Source organism: Plutella xylostella, chromosome 3 (genome assembly GCF_932276165.1).
Source record: "Plutella xylostella chromosome 3, ilPluXylo3.1, whole genome shotgun sequence".
Taxonomy (NCBI): Eukaryota; Metazoa; Arthropoda; class Insecta; order Lepidoptera; family Plutellidae; genus Plutella; species Plutella xylostella.
Genome location: NC_063983.1, coordinates 3,974,019 through 3,997,115, shown reverse-complemented (window position 1 = coordinate 3,997,115; position 23,097 = coordinate 3,974,019). Strand labels below are relative to the sequence as shown.

General features: G+C 39.1%; 2 protein-coding genes across 3 annotated transcripts in view; one reads left to right on the top strand and one right to left on the bottom strand.

Moving 5' to 3' along the window:
* LOC105380038 (carboxypeptidase B) overlaps positions 1–23,097 on the bottom strand; it is a 23,593-nt gene extending 496 nt beyond the window's left edge. Inside the window, exons 1-7 of one of the 2 annotated variants that reach the window (XM_011549521.3) lie at positions 22,825–23,097; positions 12,505–12,576; positions 12,300–12,433; positions 10,954–11,114; positions 9,790–9,912; positions 9,518–9,623; positions 229–375 (exon numbers count right to left, since the gene is read on the bottom strand). In XM_011549521.3, the coding sequence (XP_011547823.3) occupies positions 229–375; positions 9,518–9,623; positions 9,790–9,912; positions 10,954–11,114; positions 12,300–12,433; positions 12,505–12,576; positions 22,825–22,975 (894 nt within the window). In that variant the 5' untranslated portion in view covers positions 22,976–23,097. Of the gene's footprint in view, positions 1–228; positions 376–9,517; positions 9,624–9,789; positions 9,913–10,953; positions 11,115–12,299; positions 12,434–12,504; positions 12,577–22,814 lie in introns of both variants that reach the window. The other variant, XM_048623211.1, reaches the window with a different exon arrangement.
* LOC125489001 lies at positions 17,192–22,769 on the top strand. The gene is made up of 2 exons (XM_048623225.1): positions 17,192–18,083; positions 22,138–22,769. The coding sequence occupies exons 1-2, from the start codon at positions 17,237–17,239 to the stop codon at positions 22,149–22,151; spliced, it is 861 nt and encodes a 286-aa protein (XP_048479182.1). The 5' UTR covers positions 17,192–17,236; the 3' UTR covers positions 22,152–22,769.

The window sequence follows — 23,097 nt, the reverse complement described above, 5'->3', positions numbered from 1 at the left end:
CGAAACCTGCCATGTACCAATTAATTCCTAAGAAATAAAGAATTTAAAAGATATGAAATGCAATCTAAAAGAAATTATTTCCTGATAGATTTAAATTCATTTACCAAAACATATTTGCTTATTATGTATTTGCCTTGATACATTGTATTTACAGGCAAAAGTGTTACAGTAAGCCGGAAGTGGGTGTAGTTTTTGTCTGTTTTATAACATAGAACTCTTTTATCTTACCCTGGACATCGCGATGCCACCCTCTAAAAGTTTGATATAATCCGGACAAGGCTCAACTTTGTATCCCCACGGAAATATTATACATTCAAAGTAGCTATGGAAAGATAAAAACACTTTGAAAGTAGAGTGTGAACCCAATATTGCGTCCTGAAAATTTCAATAGTTTTGACTATAGATTAGCGGTCTTATTCATAAAAAAACCTTAAAGTAGGTTTACTGAGCTCAATAGTTACGGAACACATTAAGCCTATTTGAGGTTTCGTAAAAATCTCTATTCATAATAGTTCCGTAAACCTTCAGTAATTATAGTGATGCTAATCTAATAGATTTCACAGACCAAACATTTTGACATTTACCCTATTAAGTTGCCGGTCCGACGAAACCATAAACAAAAATAGCGAAAACTTTCATTCATTTATCAATCTCTATTATAGTGCCACAAACTTATCTGTTCCGGTGACAGCTCACGTAAATGTGTAATATTTCTTCATTCTATAAGATTTTAAGATTGCCCATAGTAGTAATTCGTCCTTGCGGTATTAATAAACCCATCTAATCCTTAACAATATATAATTCATTAGTAAGTAATGAGATATGGATCAATTTAGATCGCTCTCACCGGAACAGATAAGTTTGTGGAACTGTATGTAGTCTGAGCCTATCTGAAACCTAGTTAAACATTGTGAGATATGGCGTTTCGACTTTCTCCATGTTCGGCATCATAAGGGTCACAGTGACAGTTAAATAAAGTCCATTTTTCTCTCCACCTTTAATTTGCAAGGTGCGGGTGCCTATATAAATAGAGTGAGTCGCCCGCGCGCCTCAGTTGGTTTTTGATTTTTGAAGTGAACACTTCGGCAAAATGGCTCAATATAGCCACGGTTCTCGTCGGCTTCGCTCCGACGGGGAAAAATATAATATTGAATTTGCGGAGTCCTCGCTGCCGGGAGCTGTAGCGTGATGCGGACCAGGCGGCGCGGGGCCTGCCGGCTGCTGCTCACGCAGCCATTGCTGAGGATTTCGCAACGAAGGTTTGAGTTGATAAGCCGTGAGTAAAATGCTATTATTTACTGCTTTTAAAAGCTCAGCCACTGGTCATAATGCTCCGGCGCTTGGGGTTTTTATCCCACGCAGTAGGGTCCGATTCAATAGTCGTGGTGATGATTCATCACATATTCCGGTCCTACTAGTGGCGCTTGAGCTAGATACTTACATTAATGACCGCTTTAAGTAAAGCATATGTTAATTTTATACAGGAAAAAATAATAAAAATATATTTTTCTACCCTCAATTTCTAATATTTTTAGAAAACAGTTGATAAAAACTTTGCTATTACAATAATGCACTTGATTATAGCTTATGTAAGGCTTTACAAACAGGAGCTTTCCAGGACCGTCATAGGATTTTTTACAGGAAGCACGTGGCTCCGAGTTTCAGTATGTTGGGACATTGTGGCATGTGCGGCGAGTAATGTGATCCGCCGGTACCTACCCGCTGAGGGTAGGCAGGCCGATTCGGTGAAATTGAAGTTTCGTGTAACCTGCAACCGGCCCTGTGCTCACGCGCTGGCCGCCGTCTCGTGGCACCTGCATCGCAGCGTACACCCGGCCCTGCGCTCCTGCCCTGGCCACCGGTTCGTGCCACCTACATCGCAGCATACACCCGGCCCTGTGCTCCTGCGCTGGCCGCCGTCTCGTGCCACCTGCATCGCAGCGTACACCCGGTCCTGGCCCTGGCCACCGGTTTGTGGTACCTGCATCGCTGAATAGACCCAGCCATGCACTCCTGCCCTGACGGCTGTACACCCGGTCCTGGCCCTGGCCACCGTTTTGTGCCACCTGCATCGCAGCGTACACCCGGTCCTGGCCCTGACCACCGGTTTGTGCTACCTGCATCGCTGCATAGACCCAGCCATGTACTCCTGCCCTGGCGGCTGTGTTGTCCCACCTGCATCGCTGCGCACACCTGGCACTCCTGTTCTGGTTGCTAGATCCAAACGCCCCCTGTCTGGGAAGAGATTTTATGCTCAGCGGAACCGCCTGCACTATTGCTAGCACGGTCATCATCATCATCAGCCATCATTATGAGTGACTTATTTAGAAGGTATCGAGTAACGTGCGCTATTCATCAGTGATTTTGGCATATGCAGACGAACGTTTACTGTCAAGGTTGGTCATGATAGCCATACAAGGGCAGACCAACGAAGCCTGAGTAAACACCTGCAGTCGCCGTAGCCGCATCGGCATGGATGACGACAAATCGGGTAACGTGCACCGCTTCTAAAAGTGTTATAGCACTTCAATTTGATGCCTCCGCTGAGGTAGGGTATTCTATTAAAGCAGCTTTCTTCTGAACTGCCCAAAGTGACCCGTAGACTGCTCCTGGGGATAGTTGTGCAATAAATTTTTTATTTCGATGTCTCTGCTGAAGAAACTGTCTAATGCAGCTTTTGTTCTAAACTGCCTAAAGATCATTGGACTGCTCATGGGAATGGTGACGCACGGTAAGTACAGGAGCGTTACTCTATACTGATGAGAAACGAACGAACGAGAGCTGTCGTGCAATCGGCACGTTTAATACATACAAACAGATAGAGCGGCTCGCGCCGCAGTGGACTGAAAGTTCGTTTTTCGTCATATAAAGTGACCCCCCAGACACTATCTTAAGTGTCATGACACATCGGCAGATTCCAGCTTTGAGTCTTTTCTTTTCTCGGCTGTGAGCAAAGTGAATCCCACCGGCGAGTGTTCAACCTGAAAGCACTGAGCTAATTCCTGATTTCGTGAAAGTCGCTGTTGCTATACCATACCGCTTCACAAGTTACCGAATTTATTAATGTCCTCCTAGCCGAATTTCGACCACGGCGGCCAATCTCAATTGAGATCAGCCAACTACGCAGGAGTAGATTATAGTGCCCAAGTGTGTGCGCAGTACACAGGAGCACTCTCTGTTCCATCACTCTCATAACCCAATGGGACGGATTGACCGACACGACTGGAGAGAGCTAGGCGCAGGACCGACTGCTTTACATGCCCATCCGACAGCATGGATCGTTACACTGTTTCGGACATCAGGTGATCAGCCTTCTATGTCCTAACCAAACTTAGAACCACAATTTAGAAACACAAATTGATGGTCCCACCCGGGAATCGAACCCAGGACCTCTGGGTCATGAAGCGAAGCTTCTACCACTAGACCACAGAGGCAGTTTATCCGAATTTATTATGATCCTACTGTCGGGTGATCATGATCAGAGTGTCATCGCGGTTTCTGAGTGACCATATAAGCTGTCTTCCTTATGTCTCAGTGGATTGTGAGTGTGTGTCCGAGCTCTTTGTTGAAAAATGCGTGAACCTCCTACGCAGCAGCTGTTTACTAGTTGTGTATCGAATAAATCGAGTAACGGTGCTCTTGCACGAGACGACTACCTTTTGGTAAAATTATAACTCACTATTCTGGGAACATGCATATACCTACTGTGTACTGTGTATCACATCACGTGTAGCCGTAGCCCAACACAATTTACTGGGCTAGATAATAAACAATGGCAGTCGTCATTAAATTTCTATGAATTTCGAAGGTCATCATTTGGAGCACAATTCAAAGGGTGAAAGTACCTATTCATGCCTAAACGACTTCTCTAATGAAAATGTATTTTTAATTCGATTCTGGCGCAAACGTTTCATAACTATTTTTCAACACTGTATCTGCTGAAACTACTTAGACTGACTGGTTAAGATGCAGACGTGCCGTTTTCACAATTCCATTTTGAGTAATCTGTTTTATGGATCTTTCAGTTAGTTACGTACCTAACTAGTTACTTACCAAGTAAAAAAATACTTGTGTCATGCTCATACTCGCATCTCATTTAGGAGCTCTCTGGCCTCTAGCTGAAGGCTAGAACTGGTACTTATATATATCTTCTAAGCTAGTACAGAGTTATAACCGGGCAGCGGTGACGTGTGGTAGCTGCTTGATTTATTAGAGTTTGCGGAAAACTTTCTAAATAAGTAATAATTATTAGTCATAATATTAACTCTTCGCAGTTCTTTCAGAATGCAATACCAGGTCGCTGAAGTAGGTAACCTTCCTTAGCTGGACAACAACAACAAGCCTTTTTGTTTTAAAGAGTGTCACAGTTATTCGCCGTTCCACTGTCATATCGATGTCCAAGGACTTTTTCTTGGGTATAGCTAACTACCTAAGTTTACCTATAGATAGCCGCAGGCTATCTGCTGTTGGTGAACTGTCAGTTCTGATTGATAAGTCAGGCTCGAGGTGGCTCGTCCAACTGTCCATGTTCCCGCCACCATGATTGTTGCTTCCACAGATTAGAGACATAGACTATGTTGGCTTGCATCAAGTCTGATCGTACAACTAACATCTTTACGTACCATCTTTATTTAATCGAGCTATTTTATTTTGTTTTATCTAGGTTGACTTAATGGTTTCAAAATCGAACCTACAACAATGTAAGTAGGTACCTACCTACGTACCTTTGAAGTTGCAACAAGGCGAAGCCTTAAGGTTTTGGCCGAGACCTGCCCTTAGTGTTGACGAACATACCTAAAGGTGACCTTGTTAATGTTTTTCATATGAAGTACTGAACATTTTACTTATCCTGGTGGCATGACTGATCATTTACTTACCCAGTTAAGACATGTTAGCCGGGTTTCATTTATCAACTATTATGATTGTTATTGTTGTGTTAATCAATCTTTATTAATTAATGTCATCTACCAAGGAATGCTGCCAGAGCTCATAATATTCACACATGATGATACAGAATGATAGTAGCCCACAAAATCGGTGCAGAGGCTTATAAAATAACTTTCCTTCCTAGTAGGACTGCACAGGAACTCGTTAACCGCCGAGTTAGTTAGAATACAAAATTAGACTGTGTGTTACTTTTCAATCTAGAATATGAATATAGTTACCTGCATCATGTTTTGAAAAACTGAATACTAAGTTATCCGCCAGTGTCACAGCCTTCATCTAATCTTTTCCAGTCGCTGATGAGGCTGAGATATTTAGTAAAATTATCTTCCCTTCAAGCACCACTCCTCGTTCCAAGGACTAGATGCCACGCCAGGTGTTGCAGGCCGTGTCGTCGTACGGGGCTGACTGAGCAGGTCCTCGAGGCTCCAGGGTCGGCTGCTGCATTTCTGAGGTGAGTCCAGAATTACATACCCTAGTCAGCATGTGCTGACCTGAGCCCCAGCGGCCTGGATCGATATTCTACACTTTACAGCTTTTAACAGGCGCGGATCCAGACCTTAAAATAGGTGATGGGCAAGTCAAAAAGAGGTGGTTTTGCCTCGCCTTGAGGTACTGTTAGCAGATTTTTTTGTATGTTGGTAGTGATTGGTTATATGCTAAATGATTTCTTTGCTCCTCAAAAGCCCTCTTGTTCAACCATGGTTTAATACTTAATTCAAAACAGAAAATAAAACTTTATGTTTTTTTTACCAAACGGCAAAAGTTAATAAATACAACTGAAGGACTACATTCTCATTTAATTGAGACTAATTTTATCTTAATAGGCCAAATTGTCTTAAGGGGTAAAAACGTGGATGAAAGTTTATATGAAAGTCCCTTAGTTTTAAAATTAGAATCTTCAAATTTTGGGTTTAGGCCCATAAGGATGAAAATGGGGCTGAAGACGTGGGAAAAAATTCCACTAACTGGGTGAACCGTTGAACCTAGAGACTTGAAATTAGAAGATAAGAAATTATAGATACCTGACACAGTGTCGGTATCCAATAAGAATTCATTTTTTTAAATTATACCCCTTATGGGTTAAAAATAAGGAATATAAAATTCTTAACTTTCATGACTTAAAATTTAGATACCTTATACCCTATACTGTGTAGGCATTCACTAAGAAAGGATTTTTGGAAATTCCACCTCTAAAGGGATAAAATAGAGGATGATATTATCTAAATTTGATTATTTTATTCTTACTGGGAAGCCAGAGTCTACGAGGACGAAGTCGCTAACGGAATCCTGTAACTCAATGGATTGGCATAATGCCGTTAATGATCTTAAGATATCCTTAAAATACCTTCCCTTGACCCTGAATTTGACGCGAGCATATAACCGTGGTTGAAAGCTAGTTTAAAATTAAGCCTTTTTTGACAAAACAATGTTTCAGATTTCCTCAATTTGGACCAAAATATGTATTATAAAGGTAGAAGTTTATAAGTTTCGAAGGATGTTTGTTAATCTTTCACGAGAAAACCTAGAGAATGTACCTAGTTAACTGATACACTGTCCTTTATTTACTTTTTTTTAATAGCCATATAACGAAGGATAGGTTCTACCTTTTTTGGCCTAAGATTTATTTGCCCAATCTCGTATTGCATAGTAACGTTTGGTCAAAATCTCGTTTCGCCGAAAATCGTATGGCATAAATCTCTTTTAGTAAAAAGTTATTTCGCATAATCTTGTTTAGCCTAATAATGGAATAGCCAAATCTTGAATAGCCTAATAATGCTATGGCATAGGTTATATAAAGTAATAATATTCGATTGGCTTTAACTTTGATGGAGCGTCTCCCTACATAGCGCAAACTGGTGCCTTGTATTGTGACCGCTAAGTGGGAAACGCTCCGCTCCGCTTCGCTGCGCTCCGCTTTGCTTTTGGCGAAAATGTGCACCTAACACGCTCCTCCTCGCTTTGCTCGTCGTCGCACCTATCTTTAGGTTTCGATCCCATGGGGTTTAATGGCGTTTGTAATAATTAAAATGGTCATTCACTTTCGATATTTTGATCATTTAATATCGTGATTTTCGGGATGTAGGAGAAAAATACCACAATTTGTACATTTAATACATACTTAATATAGTATTTGTAAAGATAATATTAGGAGAAACAAGATTATCCCAATACGAACAATTAGAGCAAACGAGACTTAGGTGTTTCAAGTTTGTGCCAAAAGAGTTTTAGACCAAACGAGTCTTATGCCACATAAGACTTGGCAAAGTGATGATTCTACCAAAAAAGTTTAGACCTTACGAGTTATGCGAAATGAGTTTAGGACAATAAAGATTAGGCCAGGTGAGGGGAACCCCGAAGGATAGCTTTCTTATGCCTTTCTACGAGTACCTACTATGGCTATTTTAGATAAAACCAAAAAATATTTTTGAAATGCTTGTTTTTTAGCCATAACTCAGCGCACGATTATTTAAAAGGCAGAAAATTTGAATTATACTGTGTGAAGAATCATATATATACCCATACGTACTTAAACAGCTAAATCCCAAAAACACTATCAAAAGTTAGGTACTCATATATTACACATAAGTCGTATCATTTTGTTAGATATTCACACTCACGAGCAATGAAAAATGTACACTTATAAAATGTCGACACCATTTACATTTTAGAATTTGATAAAAATATTCACGTTTTTCATAATATTTACATCATAGCTCACGGGCAATGAACGAATCCACTGAGAAAAGCACCAAATTACGCCTGAACGGAAAATGCTAGCGTAATGACGACTTCTGCAATATTAAAGTACAATTAACAGATCATCCGATATTACCAACTAAAAACGGTAATATTTTGTTCAAATTTTAAATTAAAGTAAAGTAATTATTTCCATACCAAAAACTTAACACTAATTACATAACTTCCAAGTAAATAAACAACAAACTGGTACAGAAAAAGGTATTCAGCTCAACTTTACATGCCTCAGCAAAATATTTTTTACTGAGCGCTGATATTTTTTTTAAAAATTTTTGCGACATTTTCTGAGTGAATGAAATGAAAATTGAGTGGAACTTTTCATTGCCCGTGAGTGTATTTGGCTTATAAAGATTAAACTAGTTTCGTTGTATACGTAAGTAAATAGAGACTTTGCTGTAAGCCAAAACTCAGACTGACCGAAAATTTTATGGTTTTTGAATTCTTTAACAACTATCCGGAGGGCTGGAAAAAAATGATTCACCATAGGTAACCCGAAATCATCACCACCAATATAATTATAAAAATCAGCCATACAAAAGTGATAACATAACGAAATTATTATATTGAAATCCGGTGGTGTGATATGGCAGGTCATTTAGGTGATGGGCATGCCCATCTTGCCCATATGGGTGGATCCGCGCCTGCCATCCATTCGGCTAGTGTATGTTAAAAATATTGCCTTGACAATAACAAGATTTTGATCAATAATTACTTATAAGTATTGCTTTCGAAGAGGCACTGTGTGTATCCATATGTATAAATACCTACCTATATGTATAGGTACATAGTACATACCTTCCATAACTTTCTGACAAGTCAGGAATAATAAGGAAGTACTTAAGTCTTATGTATACTTATACCTTTCTTTTTAGTATACCTATTACCTAGAAATCTATGCATTATAAATTTATAGATTCAAATATTTATCTACTGATATACTCATCAGTAGCTTATGGGTCACAGTTGGTTTTCTCTCCACCATGCGATAATAAACACATCTCACAATGTTTAACTAGGTTTCAGATAGGCTCAGACTACATAATAGACGCATTTTTCCTGAAATAAAAATGACATATTATGTATCTAGCTTATCTGAAACCTAGTCATTTCTGCATGGTGATATTACAACTGAGGCGCGCGGGCGACTCACTCTATTTATATAGGCACCCGCACCTTGCAAATTAAAGGTGGAGAGAAAAATGGACTTTATTTAACTGTCACTGTGACCCTTATGATGCCGAACACGGAGAAAGTCGAAACGCCATATCTCACAATGTTTAACTAGGTTTCAGATAGGCTAGATACATAATATGTCATTTTTATTTCAGGAAAAATGCGTCTATTATCTATGTTAGCCACGGCGCGGCACTTAAAAAAGTTTACGTTGGCTTAAAGGCGCAGTTGGCCAAGCCAAAACCCACAAAAAAAATAATTAAATTTTTACGTTACCATGGCAACTTATTTTCAGCAAATATTAACTCACAACAAATGTCAAATCGTCAATAAAGCAGAACAGCTGTTGACCGGCCGCCATGTTTTTGTACAAGAGGAGGCTTACGGAAGGTGTATAGTAGGGTCCAGCCAACTTTAGCATATCAAGGTTTTACGAATCAGTTGGAGAGTTCTTTAGCGCTATTGATCGTTTATGAATAAAGTTTTTTTGACATTTGCTTATAGCAGGCCTATAGGTCTCCCGTAACTTTTTATGAATAAGACCGTAAGATTCTATCTACAACCTCGGCCATGTCCTAATCTGACTGAATTTCATAATTATGTCTTCGATGTTATGTAGATAGTTATGGTACAAACTTACCCTGACTGAAGCGCTTTCTGGTTCTGAAAATGGTTCAGGTCCTCTGTAGAAATTACTAGAAGGATCATCTGAAGAGCCCTCATCTCCGTTGTTACCCCAACCATAGCTGAAAGGTGGTGATGATAAATTGATCATAATAATATGTTTTGGTAAATAACACAGCATAATGCGTGCTCCAATAATACGACAATTAAAAGATTCACAGGAACATATTAAGGAAAGAGAGCACTAAATTGTATAAAAATTAATATCTAAAATGTATTTCTCCTTACCTGAAATTTCTGTTTAGGTCAACACCAATGCCGCCTTTAAACTTTGATCTGTTTTTCCTCCAGAGTCTGTCTTTCGTATGGGTGTATACGTAACCATCTGGGTTGAGAACTGGTACTATGTGCCTAGAACAAAAAATGATTTGAAAAAAAATCTGTAGGTAATCAATAATAATCTCTATAGTGGTTTGCAATAGAATCCAACAATCATGTAAACAAACCAAATTGTCACGATTACTCCGTAATCACATACATTTGACGATCAATCATGAACATAGTCTGATTTCAACGAACGCACCATTGTTTTCACATTATCTTCAACACGATATAACTTGTATTTATAAGTTAAATTTGTTAAAACATTTGCAACGTAAAAATTTCGAAATATTTGACAAGCTGTCATCTTAGTTTTTTACTCATCGAACTCTATAAGTCATTGAAAAGTTAGTGTTGTTCGTAATCTGAAGTTATCTTTTATTTTTAATTTAATAAATTATTTTAATTTAATATTATTTGAATACAATAATATATTTTTTTCAAGAGCTTAATATAATTAACCAAAACGAAAAAAGGAAGAGGAAGAAATGAAAAAGCTCGACGGCATTTTAGACACGGCAAGCGATGACACAGTGGTTCCATTTATAATTACGGTCACCGGCGACACTTCTGATAGTGATGATGACGAAGACGAAGATTTAAATTTGTTTTAATAAACACTTTTTTTATATATAATCAGTTTTATTTTATAGTCTATGGCTTATATATTTAATCTAATTAGAACACTATGACATCACTATGGGCATAAACAATACGCTGTCAATGTCAGTCCGCCATATTTGTTTACATGATTGTTGGATTCTATTGCAAACGACTATACGTCTCTTTCGAAGCGCTACAATACTCTATTACCTACTTATCAGTTTGAGACATAAGTTAAATAATCAGCAAAGGGGTTGAAGTTCGATCGAATTTATTTTGCAAACAGTACAAACAATAGCGTTGCTCTGACTTAGGGCTAGGCCCCATTGCTGCAGTGCGTGTTTTCCACATATTTTTCAGGGTTGTGTCATAAAAAATAATTATAGTATATGGAAAACAACGCAATTCGGGAACACGCAGCTCAGCAATGGAGCATCTATGTCGCTTTGTCGACAGCACGAATCTCACCAGTCTTTATTGGTGATATATTTCGGTAAGCAGTGGAACTGTGTCACCAGGCAGTTGGCTATGTACGTGACCACCGATGTCGTGATCCACTCCCGCGCGTGTATGCACCCGTCCAGCCATACTCCGCTGTTCGTAGCATCAGTGTTAGATATCTTCAGCATCTGAAATTTTCACATAAATATTACTCGTATTAAAGTTCTGTACTTCAACTTGGTATGCACATAATTTAAAAAAAATTAAAAACCGACTTCAAAAAACCACTAAAACGTAAGAAATAATTTAAGGTTTAGACCAATCCTAGGTCACAGTATAAATATACCTAAGCAGGTACTGTTCTTTTTTGATGTTGGTGCAGTGACAAAGCAGTTAATCTGAAGAAATATGGCACCAACTTCAAAAAAGAACAGTACCTGCTTAGGTATATTTATACTGTGACCTAGGATTGGTCTAAACCTTAAATTATTTCTTACGTTTTAGTGGTTTTTTGAAGTCGGTTTTTAATTTTTTTTAAATTATTATTTTATTTTGTTATTTTTAGTTTATTTGCAATAATTATCAATCAAAAGTAAGATGCAAATGATACCAATATGTCCTACTCGTTAATACGAATCATTCGAGCCCAAACACGAGGTAGTTGCTATATACCGTTGAGGAGTTCCCTTGACTGCCTTCCGTTTCCATCATCAGATCAGCTCAAGGTCACCATCATATCTTTTTGTTATAATAACAATATTTACGTTATAAATTTCATAAGAATCGGTTGATAAGTGCCCAAAATGGAAATTTATACCCCTGTTTTTACCCCTTTACCCACCCTTGGGGGTGGAATAAAATTCTGAAAAAAAAATGGGACCACCCCTGAGCTCAACCCAATACATCAAAAAAAGAATTTTCAAAATCGGTCCATAAATGGCTGAGTAATCGATGAACATACATAAAAAAAAAAAAAAAACATACATACAGACGAATTGAGAACCTCCTCCTTTTTCGAAGTCGGTTAAAAATGAGCCTCTCGAGAAACGTAACTGCACATTATTATACTTTATGTACTCTAGCAGTCAGCGAATGACGCTATTCTGACTCGGTAATCCATGTATATTGAAACTTAAATATCCATCTTCCATCCAAAGGTTGTCTGGTAGAGATTGCTTTAAACTTTAAGCAATAAGACCGCCTTTTATACTATTTTATATAATTATAAGTTGTGAAATTGTAATGTTTACTTTAATGGTGCAAAATAAAGAGTATTCTATTCTATATGACTACCGGGAAACATAATAAACTTTGTAACATCATGTCCATGCTATCTGTAGGAGACCTACTGTATTTACTTAGGCTTTGCTCACCTTAATATCTCTCCCGTGGACCGACTTTCCTATAACAACAACGGTGCAGATAGCGGGATATTCTTTTTCGAGTTGATCCAAAAATGCATACACGACTGCTAGCCTATGGTACTTTTTCCAGGTCATATACTGTACTGTGAAAGCAATTAAATTTACATTATTAAAGTAAAATAAATAATAGGATGTACTATGAATTTGTACTTACCATGTATTGATTTTTGTTTAGGTCTCGGCTCTATGTGTCTTAATCCTTTCATGTAATTGGGAATGCACCTTCCTGTAAATGAGAATAAAATTTAGATCTATTTTGAATGGTTAATATTCTTATCTATTAACTATAACTGTATGTAGGTGTTTTATAGTAAGTATAAAGATAAGATGATCAACTCTTTATTGCCCACTCGAAGAGAACAAATATACCTATTTAGTCCCATCATTGAGTGCTACATACAACTAGGTGCTAAGTACAACTTATTACATTGACTAATAAGTTATTCATTTAAAATTAAACGCTTATGTAATAGTGTTATATCTATAAGTAGGTAGTGTGATAAGTAAGACAGAGCGGCTGCGTCCCTCTGGCGGCGAAACCTCAGTCGAATACACGAGCTAAACGTTATCGGTTGTTTCTCTTATCACCTCACATCGGGTTCCGCTCATCTGGCATAATCTTTATTGACCAAAACTCATTTCGCATAACTCGTATGGTCTAAACTTTTTTGGCCGAACCATCACTTTGCCAAGACTTATGTGGCATAAGGCTCGTTTCGTCTAAAACTCTTTAGGCACAATCTTTTAACACCTAAGTTTCGTTTGCTCAAATTTATGTTCGTCAATACCTATGTATAATCTTGTTTTTCCTAATGTTATCTTAATAAATAATATATTAAGTATGTAGTAAATGTACAAGTTGTGGTATTTTTCTCCTACATCCCAAAAATCACGATATTGGGTGAATTTCCCGCGGCCAAAATTTGCGTGGCATCAATGAAATCGGTACTAAAAAACAAAGTTCTAATCTTCTAATATTTTTTTCCGGTTATGTGGAATAGTAATCTATATGAAGCACTGAATATTTTATCAATAGGATTAATGGATACTTTACAAAAAAATATTAAACCTCCAAATCTTTCATTGCCGTGATTGTCCCCAGGTCATCTCGTTTTGTATTATTCTTCATTGATGAAAAAATATTGAGTGTTTAGATTTAAACTTAGTTTCATTTGATACATTAATAGTTAAAGTATTGTCACGAAATACATTTATTAAAATAAATATAGAATATAACGAACGGTAAGTGAAAATACATGTGTCCCAGAACTACATCTCATCGCCGTGACCTAAACATGATCAAGGATATTCTTTTATCTATGAACTTGGGTCCCCCCCTTGGTGCACTAATCGTTTTTTACAAGTTTTGCCTAACTACTCGACGTGGAAAGAGGAACACAGGTGCCCACGTTTTCGCGCTATAGTGAAAGTTATATTTGTTTTTGGTCACTGGACATTTTTTCTTTCATCGCCGTGGATAGATATAACTTCTATAAAATTATGTTTGTCTTCTTGAGTAAGCATTCAAAAGCAAGCATTTTAAAAATATTCATCTTATAAAGTGTTTGTTTCTTCGAATAGTTAGTACTTTTTTTGTTATTTATATTTAATGGCTTGATTTTCATCGCCATGCTTTCATTTCCATGGTTTCCGTGGCCAAAATTTGCTATGGCAATGAAAAAAAAGTCACGGCAATGAAAAAAATTTCATCGCCATGTCTTGTAAAATAATGTGTATTCATTGCCGTGGCTTGGTTATTAATTTCCGTGGCCACGTTATTCATTTCCGTGACATATGTTTTCATCGCCATGGTATGTATGATTAGGCAAATAAAAATATATTTACCATCTTTTGTAATACAAGTAATACCGATCACTGAAATTACCTACAGGACTTGTCAAATTACCTCTTTTTGCAGTTCGATAAAACGGGCGCGTATCGCGATGTATAAAAACTAAATGCATAATTTATTATTAATAACAATCACAAAATAAGTATTATAATTTACGTTTTGTTTAAATAAGATCTGTTTTAGCTCAAGCGCCCGCTTCTCATGCCAGTGATGCGGGTGCAAATCCCGGCGCTGACATGTACCAATGAGTTCTTTGAATTTAAGTACAATGTATACGATCGCTCTTACGGTGAAGGAAAACATCGTGAGGAAATCTGCATATCTAGATTAAGCACATCTACATATGTGAATCCGCAGTGGATTAGCGCGGTCGGAAATGGTCCAAGATTAAAAAGGCAGTTTAGACCTTGGGTATATGCACAAAGGTTCCATTCGAGAGAGCCAGGTATTTACAGCCCCAGCAGATAATAGAATAGCATAGAATATACATCTCCGCAGGAACTCAGCTGGATGCTAAGTGGCCTAAATGCTGCTTGCCAACGTGTAGGCCTCGGTATGAACTTGGGCAAGACGAAAGTCATGTAGAATGTGCACATAAAATGGGAGCCGGTGATCGTTAGTATATAATTATGTCTACCTCAAGCAGACTATTCGGCTAGGCAGAAGCAATTTCGACAAGGAGGCTGAAAAGCGCATTCAACTGGGTTGGGCTGCATTCGGGAATTATTGTCACATTTATATGCTCCTCGGCCATTCGTCAGAGCCTGAAGACAACCAGTGCACCCTGCCAGTAATGACGTATGGTGCAGAGACGTAGACACTGACAGTGGGACTGGTCCACCAATTTAAAGTCACTCAGCGTGATATGGAGAGAGCTACGATTGGGGTTTCTCTAATGGATCGTATCAGACAAGAGGTTATCCGTCACAGGACTAAGGCTACTGTCAAAATGTGCAAGCTTAAGTAGGTAGCCGGTAGTAGCTGGATTAGGAAGGCCGAAGACCGAGTGTTGTGGCGCTCCTTGGGAGAGACCTATGTCCAGCAGTGGATGATTATAGGCTGATGATGATAAAATACATTTCATATTATTATATCAATTAAAATATACTTTTATTTAGCAAAGAGCTCATAAAATATTCTATCATATCACGTAATCTGTGTAAAATTACACAACACCATCAAAACCCCTAGCACCAAAACCTTAAGATAGGTGCGATGACGAGGAAAGTGAGGAGGAGCGGTTAAGTGCACATGCTGCGCCCCACTTCGCTGTTGACGAACATGTGCACCTAACTGCACCTTTCTTTAGGTTTTTTTGCTTTTGGTGGTTTGTTCGGTGATATGTAATTCAGCACAGATCATGTCATATCATAATAATATTTTATGAACTTTACATAAAATTTACTGTTCGTATACTGTATAATATTATAATCATCATCATCATCATCTCAGCCATAGGACGTCCACTACTGAACATAGGCCACCCCCAATGATTTCCACCTTGTCCGATTGGAGGCAGCCCGCATCCAGTGCTTCCCCGCGGACTTGACTATATCGTCCGTCCATCTCGCGGGGGGCCGCCCAACGCTGCGCTTGCCGGTACGTGGTCTCCACTCGAGGATTCTTCTGCTCCACCGACCATCAGTCCTTCGAGCAATGTGTCCGGCCCACTGCCATTTCAGATTACTGACTCGATAGGCCATATCGGTTACTTTGGTTCTTCTTTGGATACGCTGAGCATAGCCCTTTCCATAGCTCGCTGGGTGACTCCGAGCCTATTTAAGAGGCCTAAAGACCACGTCTCGGCACCGTAGGTCATCACTGGCAACATGTATAATATTATACCTCAGCGATAAGGCCGCCTATTGTACATTAGTTCTAGTCTATAAGTATGTTTTTTTTTGTATGTCTGATTTATGTGGTGTTCAATAAAGCAATATTCTATTCTATTCTATTCTATTCTATACTTTATGAAAATATAGATGTTATAATAGGTAAGGTTAATTATATGTTGTGAACGATATTAATGTGAAATTAAAAAAATCTTTTTATAAGCCGCAATACGAACCCCATAATACTACTTAAAGAAGTCCATACTACATTCTTTATTATTTTATACATAATGTCGTTCTTTCTTTCGTTCCAATATCTATCCAAATATTTCTACCATACATAATCTGTCTAAGTTTGCATTTCCCTCACAGATTTTTTTTATTGCAGTGGATTGATTCCTTCATATCCATAGCACAGTTCTTTCATTGCCGTGGACGTTAGTTTCATTGCCGTGGATGTTTTTTTCATTGCCGTGGACGCTTATTTCATTGCCGTGAACGCATGTGTCATCGCCGTGGCACGAAATTTTTGATCATCTGTATCTCGTTAAGTTTTTAACTTATCTGCTAGCCATTAAGTAAGAACACTAACATTAACAAAAACTTTAATAAAAGCGCTTTTTCAATATAAAAAACCTAAAGATAAAAAAGTCCACGGAAATGAAGATTTTTTAGGACTTGTTGAAATCCACCCTATTGTATGATCAAAAAATCGAAAGTTAACGACCAATATAATTATTACAAACCCCATGAGATCGAAACCTAAAAATAGGTGCGACGACGAGCAAAGCGAGGAGGAGCGTGTTAGGTGCACATGTTCATCAAAACCAAAGCGGAGCGCAGCGAAGCGGAGCGGAGCGTTTTCCAAACAGCGGAAACAAACAAGGCACCAGTTTGCGCTATGTAGGGAGACGCTCCGTCAAAGTTAACGCCAAACGAATATTATTACTTTGTATAAACCTATGCCATAGCATTATTAGGCTATTCAAGATTTGGCCATACCATTATTAGGCTAAACAATGTTATGCGAAATAACTTTTTACTAAACGAGATTTATGCCATACGATTTTCGGCGTAACGAGACTTTGACCAAACGTTACTATGCAATACGAGATTAGGCAAAAAAATCTTATGCCAAAAAAGGTAGAACCCCTCACATCAGTTATAACAAGTGGCGGCGAGGTCCAAAATAAACGTTAAAAATGGCTAAAATATCAGTTGGAACATTAACTGTGTTTAACCATGAAGTGCACGATTGGATAATTTATAAAGATAGGCTAGAACAGTGGTTTTTAGCTAACGATGTTGAGTTGGAGGAAAAGACCGGCAATAAGCGACGCGCCATCTTGCTAAGTAGTTTGGCGGAGCAAACCTACAGACTTCTCCGTGATTTAGCTTTGCCTAAGGAAGTTGGAACACTTACATATACAAGTGTTATTGCTTTGCTTGATAGCCACTTTCAACCGAAGAAGTGTGGCTTCGCAGAGCGATCAAAATTCCACGGGGCAACGCAGTCATCGGGTGAATCCTTAGCAGAATGGGCGGCGCGTGTACGTGGCTTAGCGACTCATTGTGCCTTTGGAGAGGCTGTGTTCGAGGACGCCATACGAGACCGCTTCGTACTGGGCTTGGCACCTGGTCCAGAGCGCGATAAACTGTTCACGCTGGAGATGGAGGAGCTGACGCTGAGCAAGGCGTTGGCGATGGCTGAAGGCGTGAGGTGTGCGCGCGAGGGCTCGCGGCAGACGGCTCCAGGGGCGGCGCCTCCAGATCCTCTGCACGTGTTCAAGATGGCGGCGGCGCCGAGGACGGCGGCCGCGCGCGCGCCGGGTAGCACCCAGGCCGCGCGCGACGGCGGTGGCGGCTCGGCAGGCCCTGTCACCTGTTCAGCATGTGGCTATGAGGGCCATCAGCTTCCTACATGCAAGTTTACGCGTTATAAGTGTAAAAAGTGCGGTGTTAAGGGTCACCTTCGTAGGGTGTGCACAGGGAAAAACCTAGTGCGGCAACATTTTGTTGAGTGCTCGGCCAGTTGTAACGAGGACGATGGTAAGAGAATTATTTATAACATACGTACTTGTAAAGGAGAACCTATGAAGGAGTCAGTGTTGGTTAATGGAATCAATTTAAGTTTCGAGATTGATACAGGCTCGGCTGTAACGGTTTTATCTGAACAGGTATATAATTCACATTTCGGCCACTTACAACTTAAACCGAGCAATATTTATTTACAAAGTTACAATGGTAGTAATATTGTTACACTAGGATTAATAACATTGCCATTTACATATAAAGCCCCATCCATACGCTTGCTGTTTGTCACAAACACGGCAAACAGCAAACAAAGTCGCAAACACCAACCACAATCACCGAACACAAACAGCCATCCACATGCTCGGCGAACGCTCATAACATTCCGAACCGGCAAACACGGCGGACGACGAGCTATTACTTTCGGGTTGACATATTTTTATTATATAAAGTAAAGCAAGAGAAAGAAAAAAGAAAAATAAGAAGAAAGCAATGACGATGGTGGGATAATAATAATAATTTAAAAAAAAATTAAAAACTGACTTCTTCTTTTTAATTATTATTTTATTTTATAGTTTTTAGTTTATTTGCAATAATTTTTAATCAAAAGTAAGATGCAAATGATACCAAAAAGTCCTACTAATCAATACGAATCATTCAAGCCTAAACACGAGGTAGTTGCTATATACCGTTGAGGAGTTCCCTTGACTGCCTTCCGTTTCCATCATCAGATCAGCTCAAGGTCACCATCATATTTTTTTGTTATAAGAACTATACAGGGTGTTGCAAAAAGGGTATACTAAGCCGAAACCTACATGTGCAGCATGGTATATCTAAGCCTGAAACTGAAATCAGAATTTAAAAATTCGCGAAAAATTTTTTTCATTTTCCATAGAAACTTTGTTGGTCACGTGACTTTTTACTATGGAAAAGAAATTTTTTTTTTCGCGAATTTCCAAATTCTGATTTTAGTTTCGGGCTTAGATATAGGTACCATGCTGCACATGTAGGTTTCGGCTTAGTATACCAATTTTGCAACACCCTGTATTTATGTTCTTAATTTCATTAGAATCGGTTAATATCTGTCCAAAATGTAAATTCATACCCTGTTTTTACCCCTTTACCCACCCTTAGGGGTGAGATAAAATTCTGAAAAAAAATGGGACCACCTGGGAGCTCAACCCAATACAACAAAAAAAGAATCTTCAAAATCGGTTTATAAACGGCGGAGTAATCGGTGAACATACATTAAAAAAAAAATATATCCCTACAAGTGTAGCAAGTTGATACGTCCGCCTCCCGCAATGCTAGCGCGCATACTGACCGCTGCCAGACGTGTAGATACGTAGCGAACTGTTTGCCGAACATCCTTTGATCTGGCAAGAAAAACCGACACCGATGCCGAACACTGGCGAACACAAACACAAACAGGCAAACAACGACAAACACCCATCCACACGTCAGTGTTTGCTGTTTGCTGTTTGCTGTTTGCCATTGTTCGCCGAGCGTGTGGATGGGGTATTAGAGTAAAACCCGTGACATTGATGTTTTTATCGTGCGTGATGGTGGCCCACCCTTGCTAGGAAGAGATTTTTTGGCAAAATTTAGCTTACAAATTTCTACTGTAAATTATAATACCGATTTGTTAGATCAACTCGCGACGCAATATCCGCAATTGTTTTCAGGTAAGCTAGGGTGTTGTAAGGACATTGTTATAAATTTAAATCTAAAGCCCGACGCGAAACCAATATTTCGTAAGTCCCGACCTGTTCCCTTTGCTCTGCGGGAGCTGGTCGAGAGTGAACTGAGGCGGTTAGTGGATCTAGGAGTGCTGGTCCCGGTACAGTTTTCTGAATACGCTAGCCCTATAGTACCCGTGTTAAGAGAGGATAAAAAGATCCGAATATGTGCTGACTATTCCAGCACGATAAACAAACAATTACTAGTTGATAAATTCCCTTTGCCTAGAATTGAAGAGCTGTTCTCCAAGCTACATGGTGGACAGCGGTTCTCTAAGCTGGACTTATCTGCAGCCTATAATCAGCTGATTCTCTCAGAGGCTTCTCAACCCTTAACGTGCATCAATACGCACAAGGGACTATATAATTACACAAGGTTAGTGTTTGGCTTGTCTAGCGCACCAGCCATATTTCAGAGAACCATGGAAAGCCTATTATCAGACATAGATGGGGTATTATTATTCCAAGACGACATTTTGATAACGGGAATCAATAATAAACAACACCTTGATAGGTTGCACTTAGTTATGAACAGACTTGAAACGGCGGGACTGGTCTTACAAAAAGAGAAGTGTTCTCTTTTACAGGAATCTATTTCGTATTTGGGATTTATAATAGACCGTCATGGTATACATAAGTCACCTGAGAAGGTTAAAGCAATATTAGATGCGAAGACTCCCGAAAATGTAAGCGAGCTCAAGTCGTTTTTAGGCATGATAAATTATTATCGTAATTTTGTCAAAAACGCATCATCGATTTTAAGCCCATTGTTTAAATTACTCGAAAAAAATGTACCGTGGCAGTGGTACAATGAGCATGAGTCAGCTGTGGCCACCATCAAGCGTGAGTTGTCCTCAGAGTCTACGCTAGCTCATTTTAATCCTAACGCACAACTAATCCTCACTGTAGATGCTTCTCCGACAGGTCTAGGCGCTATATTGTCGCAGGTGGAACATGGTGAGGAGAAACCTATATCGTACATGTCTCGTTCACTAACTACAGCTGAGCGTACGTACAGTCAGATACAGAAAGAGGCAACGGCCATAATCTTTGGCGTTAGGAAGTTTCACCAATACTTATTCGGTCGTGCGGATCCTTTCACTCTGAGAACGGATCATAAGCCATTATTGTCGATTTTTAATCCCGACAGAGGCATTCCCGAAGTATCGGCTAACAGGCTTCAGCGCTATGCTATATTTTTGTCTGCCTATAATTACATAATTGAATATGTACCGAGCGCCCGTAATTCAGCTGATTATTTAAGTCGCTCGGTGTCATTAGCCCTTGACCATGAAAGTAGCAAACAGGTTCAATACGCAGGTAAACATGCCAACACTCACACAGATGTTCGCGACAATGCAACCTACATTCAGTTTATATGTAAGGGTAATCAGTTTCTAACTATTCAACAAATACATAGTGCTACGTTGTTGGATTCTGATCTTTCACGAGTATTGCAATACGTCTCAAGTTCCTGGCCTACTAAAGTGTTAGATAAAACTCTGAGGCCCTATTATGAGTGTCGTAATGAACTTGCTGTTGAGGACGGGTGTCTTATGAGAGGACATAAACTTGTAATTCCACAGTCCGTGCGAAATGATATTTTATGCGAATTACATCGTGGTCACTTAGGTATGTCTAAGATGAAAGCCGAAGCACGAGATCGTTTTTGGTGGCCCGGGCTGTCAGCTGATATTGAGCGATGTGTGTCGTCATGCGGCGTGTGCGCGTCGCTGCGCCCCGCGCCCCCGCGCGCCCCGCTCACCCCCTGGCCGTTCCCGCCTCATCCGTGGCACCGCGTTCATCTTGATTTTCTTGGGCCGATCAATAACAAAACATTTTTAGTAATAGTAGATGCCTATTCGAAGTGGGTGGAGTGTTTTGACGTTTCTACGGGATTCGGATCGCGAGTTGTTATTGAAAAGCTTTGCGAGGTAATGGCTAGGTTTGGTCTGATAAATACAATTTGTTCGGATAACGGTACATCCTTTGTCTCCTCGGAATTCAGGGAATTTTGTTATCGAAATGGAATTACACATTTAACATCTCCAGCTTACAATCCTCAAAGCAACGACCAAGCTGAAAGCTACGTTAAAATTATAAAAAAAGCAATTAAATCAATTATTTTATCTGGATCCAACTTACGGGATTTAAACTTAAAATTACAAGAGTTTTTACTAATATACCGAAATTCCAAACATTCCACAACCAACCTGTCTCCTTCTGAAATATTATTCGGACATAACTTGAGATGTAGATTAGATCTCATTACACAGGGTACATCGTCTTCAGCAACTGACTCAGCACTTAACAAAAATGTTAAATTAAACCAGTCCTTACAATGTGAGAACTATAACGGAATGCGTGACGTCAATTTCAATGTGAATGAGACAGTGCTTGTAAAAGTGTATAAAAACAAAAAGTCTCAATGGACCAAAGGTGTTATTAAAAGTAAAATTGGTTCGTCATTATACATAGTTTATATCAATGATCTTCAGTGTACCGAGAAAAAACATGTAAACCAATTATTAAAATATAAGGGGGAGGAATTAGATGATAAGAATAATTGTACTTCTAAAGATGTTATTAATAGTGAGGAAGTTCCTATTCCGGCATTTGTTATGCCATCTTCTGTTGTTAGTAGTAGTTCTATGCCTATTCGCCCGGCAAGCGCTGACCCTGAGTCATCATCATCATCAGCTGTACCAGCTGCGGCGTGTGAGCCTAGCGCCGCGCCAACGCGCGCCGAGGGCGCCGAGCCCTGGGCTGACTGTGAGGATGAACCTGCCGATGTGGCTCCTCAACAGCGACCTAAGCGCACTCGTAATTTGATTAATTATAAGCAGTTCTTTTAATTATTGTGGGAGGGATGTTATATCTATAAGTAGGTAGTGTGATAAGTAAGACAGAGCGGCTGCGTCCCTCTGGCGGCGAAACCTCAGTCGAATACACGAGCTAAACGTTATCGGTTGTTTCTCTTATCACCTCACATCAGTTATAACATAGTTACCTTAATTTACCTTTGTTGGGTGATATATTGGCCTGTGTGCTATTCTCGGTTCTGAAGGACATTGTTGATAAATCATCGTAGGATGTATTAAAAAAATCTTCATTGAATTTTGATGAATTAAATTGCATTTTAATATGACTCTTTTCTTTTATAATTTGCATGCGTTTGGTTTGTAAATAATATGGAGTGTAATTTACATTCACGTGAATTTATTTTAAAGCTACTTGTAATTTATACTTTGAATATCAAAAAAATATAATTTTTAATGAATATAATATTCATT

What these genes read in the sequence shown, in the direction of transcription:
- LOC125489001 (XM_048623225.1), top strand. Translation starts at nt 17,237, where the DNA reads ATGGCTAAAATATCAGTTGGAACATTAACTGTGTTTAACCATGAAGTG.